The 7623-nt window shown below is 48.9% G+C and overlaps 1 protein-coding gene across 1 annotated transcript; it reads right to left on the reverse strand.

The window, feature by feature from the left end:
* Positions 1-297: 297 nt before the first annotated feature.
* On the reverse strand, positions 298-7324 carry Foxr1 (forkhead box R1). Its single transcript, XM_076924456.1, is given in 6 exon segments — positions 298-346; positions 348-599; positions 1772-1995; positions 2200-2441; positions 2543-2617; positions 7069-7324. Coding segments are annotated over 6 exon segments (903 nt in total). The 5' UTR covers positions 7130-7324.
* Between the last annotated feature and the right edge of the window lie 299 nt (positions 7325-7623).

A 7623-nucleotide genomic window follows, 5' to 3' on the forward strand; every position in this document is an offset into this window, starting at 1 on the left:
CTATCTCACAGAGCTTAACGTTCCAATGCTACCACTTTTGAAGCCCTTCTGCTTGCTACAGCAGAGTCCTCTTAACCGATAAACCCTCATACATTTTTACCCAGCTTGAATGCCATTGCACCAGGATTCTGGGCTGTGAGCAGAGCCTGAGGTAACCTCAGGATTCCCTATTTTTTGCACACAAACTCCCACTCTCATGGGAGGTCTCAGAGGAAGACATCACTTAGAGGGTCTCAATCACTCCTATTCTCCCTGCGTCCTGCAGATGTCTTTGGAGTGTGATCCAGGGAGGCACATCTAGCCTAGAGTCTGGGTCTCAGGTCCCCCACCCTTGGGCTCATGCATGACAAGACTTCACACCTGGCTGGCTCATGCACTGTTGGATACTTTGTAGCCGAGTGGAAGCCAAGGTGCGGGCCTCCTCGGAAAATCGGCGGTGTCCCTCCTCAGTCAACTTCCAGAGGCAGGATCGAGGCCGAGTGCTGGCTTTGCCCTGCTTACTGACCGGCACTTTCTCAAAGCTGTCTCGGAAACAGAGATTGTGACGGACCGTATTCTTCCAGGCTTCTGGAGCTGTCCGGAAAAAAGGAAAGTGCTCTCTGTGGACAGGGAGGAAGGGTAAAGAAAGGCATGGCGCCTCTGAAGAGGACACACTCTGGTCCTTGTTCTTCCCCAGGGCCAGGAGCCTCAGCTTCCTCTCAGGGTGGAGCAGGACAAGCTGGTCTAGAATTGTACTTTGCTGACAGAACCACGAGTCAGTTTATGAACCATCTTTTCTCTTTCTTTCGGTCTTTGAGACAGTCTAATGTAGCCCAGATTGAGCTTGACCTCCCTGGATAGCTGAGGATGGATGACCTTAAGCCCCTGGCCCTCCTCCTACCTCTGAATCCTGAGTGCTGGGATCACAGGCCTCTGCCACCATGCTAGGACTGAGAAATTTCTTCTTTTAAACCCAGTTTATTGTCCCCAACCTCAGGCTCATTTTTGGCCCTCCCTCAAGAGCTAGAGATTTTGACAGCAGGAGCAAAGCAGAACTAATAATACCCAAGAAAAAAACATTCTGAAACACGGGGCTCTTTGCCTAAACCAGGAAGGCCTCCCTCACACTCGTGAATGACCATGAAAGTGAAATATGAGTTGGTCAGGGCAGCACACCTTTAATCCCACCACCCAAGAAGCAGAGGCAGGTAAACCTATCTTTTTGAAGGCAGCCTGGTTTACATAGTGAGTTCTAGGACAGCCGAGGCTACACACAGAAACCCTGTCACTCGGGAGGCAAGTGGCAAGTAGATCTCTGAGTTCAAGGCTAACCCAGTCTATACAGTGAGATTCAGGCCAGCCCAAGCTACAAAGGGAGTCCTTGTCTCAAAAAAGCAGACCCTAATTTCAATGATCATACACACAGACACATACAATGCAAATTCTCAGTGAGGCTTCTTTGACCCTTGGAGGTACAGGGTTCTGTGCCAGACAGGAAAGTCTAAGGGACAGAAAGTGGGAGATGTTGTTGGGGATACTGGGTTCTATTCTGGCTAATCTTTAGGGGCAGAAGCTCCAACTTGACCCAGGAGAATTGGTAGTTGAGGGAAGGCTGAACTTTAAGAGGCGAAGGGGTGGGAGTGGTTATGCTCTTGAATGTGGAGCAGGCATACATTTGTCTGGGGAAATAAAACCAGAAGGGGAAACTGAGTCAGCAGCCCAGGGCCAGGTTGGAAATTATTAAACCCTGACCCTCCCCTTCCCCTTCTTAAAGGGACCCCTGGGCACATACCGCGTGAAGTTGTAGATCTGTTGTACGTTGAGGCCACAGGGGGGACTGTTTCTGAGTGCCAAGGCAATCAGATGGAAGTAATGGAGAGGGGGGCGGGACCAGAGCCTCCCCTCTGGGCTGATGGCTTGCTGAAGCTGACTCTGGAGTGGGGCCCTTGTGGGAAGGGATGGGAGAGCCACAGAGGAGCTGTCATCACGGTCCTTGGCCTCCTCCTCTTCTGTAGGCTAGAGGGGCACAGAGTAGGATCTGGTCCTGACTCCTCGGCCTCAGCTCCAGTGTGCAGTGGCAGAAAGGGGATCGGTCTAGAATCCACTATCCAGCCTTCTCCCCAGCCCCAGGGTACAGGTCAGGTGTAGACATGCTCATCTTTTATTGACCCTCAGAAACCCAGCTGCTGATGCTTCAACCCTGTGCCCACCCATTCATACCTCCTCCCAGACGCTAGGGGAAGAGGCAAAGTGCTTCTCCTTCTGCTTCCTCTTCTGCTTGCGAGGAGGTGACAGCGTCCCCAAAGCTTCCGAACAGCTGTCTTCTTCCTCTTTCAGGGCTGGCTGGCAAGCAGGCAGCACGACTGGCGGGTCTTCCTTTTTAACTGCGACCTCCAGCTTGCCAGGAGGATACACGATGTTTGGGTTCACCCACATCCACAGATTGGGTTTAATGTCTGGACCTGGGTAGAGGAAGAGGAGATGTCTCAAGTTCACTGACTTTAGGAAGCAAGGTGCTTCCAGCTCAGGAGATGGAATCCTGGCCACAGAACTCACTACTTACCATCTTTATCAGGGTTGGGTATTTTTTCCAAAGGCAGTTTTGGTGGTTTAACAATTCGAAGTCTGTATAGGGCAACTGGCCAAGAGAGAGAGAGAGAGAGAGAGAAGAATAAAGAGAAAGACAGTTTTGGTGGTTCAATTATTTAGAGTCTGTAATTGGCAACTGGCAAAAAAGAGAGTCAAGGCATTCTAGAATTTCCACTGTTACCCCATAATCTGGGGCCCTGAAGATCGCCTACGGCAGGTGAGGGCCAAGCCCGGGTAGTATGAGGGTATAGAGGCTGGTGTTCTCTCCACCTCTGACCTCAAGTTTTCTGCATTCTTTTCTTACCCCACATAGTCTATCCTTGAACAATCTCATGCTCATGTCTGTGAATTACCATTCATAAATCCACGGCCCCCACATCTGGCTACACATCACTGCTTACTGGATGTTGTTGCTTGGGTTATTGGCAAGTCCTTCAAACTCAGTGTCTCCTCTCTCCTGGTCCTCTCCCTCCACCCCTCCTCCCCTCTGCTCCTTTTCCTCTTGATGTGAGTTCCTGTTATAATTCCCAGACTGGCCTCAAACTCGCTGCACCCCCTGCCTCAGCCTCCCAGGATTACAGACACGTATCACACAGCCAACTTCATGATTACCAATCCCTCCCCACCCCCCCAAAAAAGGAAGGAAGGAAGGAAAACACAAAACCAATTAACTAAAACAAAGACGGAACAAACACAGGTGCTGTGCATACCATCACACTGCAAAGGGACCCGAGAAGCTTCAGTTCAGATTTGAGAATTTTCTGTCACAAACTGTAGTGTTTTGGGTGTTTTGTTTCTCAAGACTGGGTCTCTCTGTGTAGCCCTGGATGTCCTGGAACTCCCTCTGTAGACCAGGCTGTCCTTGAACTCGGAGAACCACCTGCCTCTGCCTCCCGAGTGCTGGGATTAAAGGCGTTGTATGCCACCACTGCCGGGCTTAAACTGCAGTGTCTTCGTTTCACAAAATTTTTTGTTTTTTCTTTTTAAGGGGGGGTGGGGGTGGGGAGGTCTTAAAGGCATGCGCCGACACACCCAGCAAGTTCTCTCCACCCTGTGAGCTCTGGTGACTACATTCAGGTCATCTGGTTTGACAGCAGACCCCTTCACCTGCTAAGCCATTGTGTCTGCCTTCATTGTCTTTATTGTGGGTTTATGTGTGTGGTGCACATGTGTGGTGTTGAGCACGTATGTGTTTGGGCACCTGTAAATGTGCATACGTGGGAGATGTGGACGATGTATATTTGCTGTAGAGACAGCATCTGTGTGAGTAGCAGAAGTCCACCAGGACTTCCGGGGTCTTCCTCGGTCATCTTCTACCATATATATATTTCTTAAATTACAGTTAATTGCTGTGTGGGGGCGCACGTGTCATGGTATGTATAGGTGGTGTATAGGTCATGGTATGTATAGGTGTATAGGTCATAAGATCATTTGAAGGGGCTGGTTCTCTCCGACAACTATGAGACTCAGGTAGCATGAACCTTTACCTGCTAACATCTAGCCACCCCTAGTTTTTGTTTTTGTTTTTTGTTTTTTTTTTTTTAGGACGGTCTCTCACTGAACCAGAAGTACCCCTCCACTCCTAAATGCTGGGGTACAGGCACAGTCACGCCTAGTTTTTGAGGCAGCTGCTGGGGATTTGAAATCAGAATCTCACATACTTGCAGAGTTAAGTGCTCTTAACTACTGAGCCACCTCCTTTGGCCCCCATGTTTTTGTTATGAAAACCAAAAGACCTCAGGGCTAAGGTTACAGTTCACCAGGTAAAGCCCTTGTCTGAGAGGCACAAATCTGGGATCAATCTACATAATCTACATATAATTTTTGCATTCCAAGTGTAATCCTTCCACCTCAGACTCCCAAATGCTGGGATTATATTACCCTGTACAACCCACCTTGACTTTACTATGTTTTTATATCAGTCAAAGTTGTCATGCAGTTTTTGTGCCCCAAATTCACAATCTTCCAGTCTAAACTCCCACTACTGAGATTACAGGTGTGCATCCTTACAGATATGTCTATCAATCAACGTTGTTGGGCCTTTTTTTGTTTTTTGTTTGTTTGTTTGTTATTCAAGACAGGGTTTCTGGATGTATTGCTGGCAGTCCTGGAACTGGTCTTGAACTCAGAGAGACCCACCTGCCTCTGCCTCCTGCAGAGGATAATCCACAACACAAGACAAAATATTGTTTAAAGTCTGCATCGAGGGCCGAGTAGATGGCTCAATGGTTAAGAGCACTGGCTGTTCTTCCAGAGGTCCTGAGTTCAATTCCTAGCAACCACATGGTGGCTCACAACCATCTGTAATGGGATCTGATACCCTCTTCTGGTGTGTCTGAAGACAGCTACAGTGTGTGTGTGTGTGTGTGTGTATAATAAATATTTTTTTTTAAAAAGATTGTATTGAGATGGGGGTGGGGAGGTCTCACAATGTAATCCTGGCTGGCCTATAACTTGCTATGTAGACCAAGCTGGCACTGAACTCAGAGACTGGTCTGCCTGTGACTCCTAGTGTAATACCATGTCCAGCTTTAAAGGCTTATGGCTTTACTACCATCATTCCATGGTATTAAGTATCCAGTTGATGTTTGGATTGTTTTGAGTTAAAATATTTGTTTTTTTCCAGTAGAGTGGTGCAGGGCTTTAATCCCAGCACACGGGAGGCAGAGGCAGGTGGGTCTCTGAGTTCAAGACCAGTTCCAGGACTGCCAGCAATACATCCAGAAACCCTGTCTTGAATAACAAACAAAAACAAAAACAAAAAAAAAACAAAAAAAAAAGGCCCAACAACTTTGATTGATAGACATATCTGTAAGGATGCACACCTGTAATCTCAGTAGTGGGAGTCTAGACTGGAAGGTTGTAAATTTGGGGCACAAAAACTGCATGACAACTTTGACCAATATAAAAACACAGTAAAGCCAAGGTGTACAGGGTAATATAATCCCAGCATTTGGGAGTCTGAGGTGGAAAGATTAAGCTTGGAATGCAAAAATTATATGGCACCTTTAGGAGACATAAAAGCATATTACAGCCTATGAGATGGTTCAGCAAGTCACAGAGCCTGCGGCCTGGCCTGCGGATTTTGAGTTTAACCTCATAGCAGAATGAGTGCTCCTTAGAGGATCTACTGACTTTCATGTGTGTCATACAGTGAGGCTGTCTCACAACGAACAAATGAAAATGTTATGGCATTTTCACACACATATATAATGATGTCTCTGATCAGATTTACCCCATTTCCCTTTGTTGACTCCCTTTATTCTTCCATATGGGGAAGGGGAGGGCATAGTCTCTAGCCCAAGCAGCCCCGGAGTCTTGCTGAAGCCAAGGATAACCTTGAGCTGCAGACCCTCCTGCCTGTCTCCCAACCTCAGTCCTTGAAACATCTTATCAGCAGGGTTCCTGTAGGCTGCACCACTGTTTTCATTCTTGGCTGTCTTTTTGGGGATGGTTATGTTTCCTCAGTCTCTACACTGGAATGCCTCAGGGTTCAGCCTTGGTCCAAGTGTTCTCACTCCTTAAATTCTAACCATATACCAAAGCCACTCAAAATGTGTCACCAATCACACTTTTCCCCAGAACCCCATGCCCCAACATCTAACAGCCTACTTTACGGTTCCTATTTGAATGAATATCCCCAACCCAGGAACTGCAGCCTGATCTACAGTTCTGGACCCAGCCCAATGCTACAAGTGTGCGAACCTGTCTCAAAACAAAACACAAAACCTGTCCAGAAACAAAGACTAGGGTCTTGCACAAGACACCTTTAGACTGGTCTAGAACTCCTGGGCTCATCACTCCAGTCTCAGCTTCTGGAGAATAAGACATTTATATGTGGACGTAGAAATGGCTCTGACTATCAATAGGGGAAACGTAGTGTTGACCCAACGACTTTGCACTGGACTTAAAAAAGCACTTTAAAAGCAAGGGTGATCACCTAAACTACTGAACTTCCGGTCCAAGGATGAGGAAAAACTTAAAAAGAACGCATCCACGATCCTTTTGGCATTATTAACTCCATCTTGTACTACAGATAAAACAAGGCGAGGCGTGCTAGCAGTCTGGGACGGTGGCTCATGTCTACAGCACCAGTAGGTCAACTGTTAAGATTCGAGGCAAGCCTGAGCTTCAAAACAAAATCATAAACACCAACAACCAAAGAGGCAAGGGTAATCTCCCCAAAGAGAACAATGATTGTTTTTACAACGAAAAGTAAAGCCTACGGCATGCCAAGCTCCCATGCGCAAGCGCCAAAGCTCAGCCACCGTCTAGGAATGTTCTGGAGTGGGGAGGCGGGGGCGCTTGGGGGTGACGGGATAAAAACTGAGAGCCCACGTGGGCTCTGGGGACTCAGTTGCGATAAGGGCCATACCCACTCCTGCGTGGGGTTCGAGACCCTGATCCCAGTGAGGTGGCGAGCCTGGGAAGCCAGAGGCAGTCCGCCCACTCGATGCCGCCGCCACCGCCCACGCACCCCTCCCCCACTGCCCCACTCACGATTCTGCTCGGCCTCGGGCAGGTGTGACGTGGTGAAGGACAAGAAGCACTCGTTGCCCATATCCCAATCCAACAGGCCCGGGACCTGGCCATGGAGGCTGGCCCAGAAGTCCCGGGCCTGGACTTTGGGGTCCACTTTTAAGGCTAGGGGAGACGAGTGGTGCGGGGTGCAAGAAGCGGAGAGGTTCTCCTGCGTGGAAGAAGCGTCCTCTAACCGCGGGCAATCTTGGGTGGGAGCGGCCAGGAGTGCCGCGCCCCTGCAGACACTCCGAATTGCCTCAGGATCCATCCAGCTGGCTCTCATCAGGTTTGCCTGCGCCTGCGGGTGTGGATGTGGCTCAGCTGGTAGAGTGCCTGTCTAGCAAGTTCGAAGCCCGCACCTTCGAAAACCAGATTTTGAGCTACCCGGCTATAATCGATCACACTTGGTGGGAGCACAAATTCAAAGTTACCCTAAACGCCCCGAGCAAATCTGGGATAGCAGAGACCTTGGCTCGAGGGGGCGGATCTCTGGGTGGATGGGGCTAGGGATGGAAGAGGAGTTGATGTGCGGGG

This window comes from Arvicanthis niloticus, chromosome 26 (assembly GCF_011762505.2).
Source record: "Arvicanthis niloticus isolate mArvNil1 chromosome 26, mArvNil1.pat.X, whole genome shotgun sequence".
NCBI lineage: Eukaryota > Metazoa > Chordata > Mammalia > Rodentia > Muridae > Arvicanthis > Arvicanthis niloticus.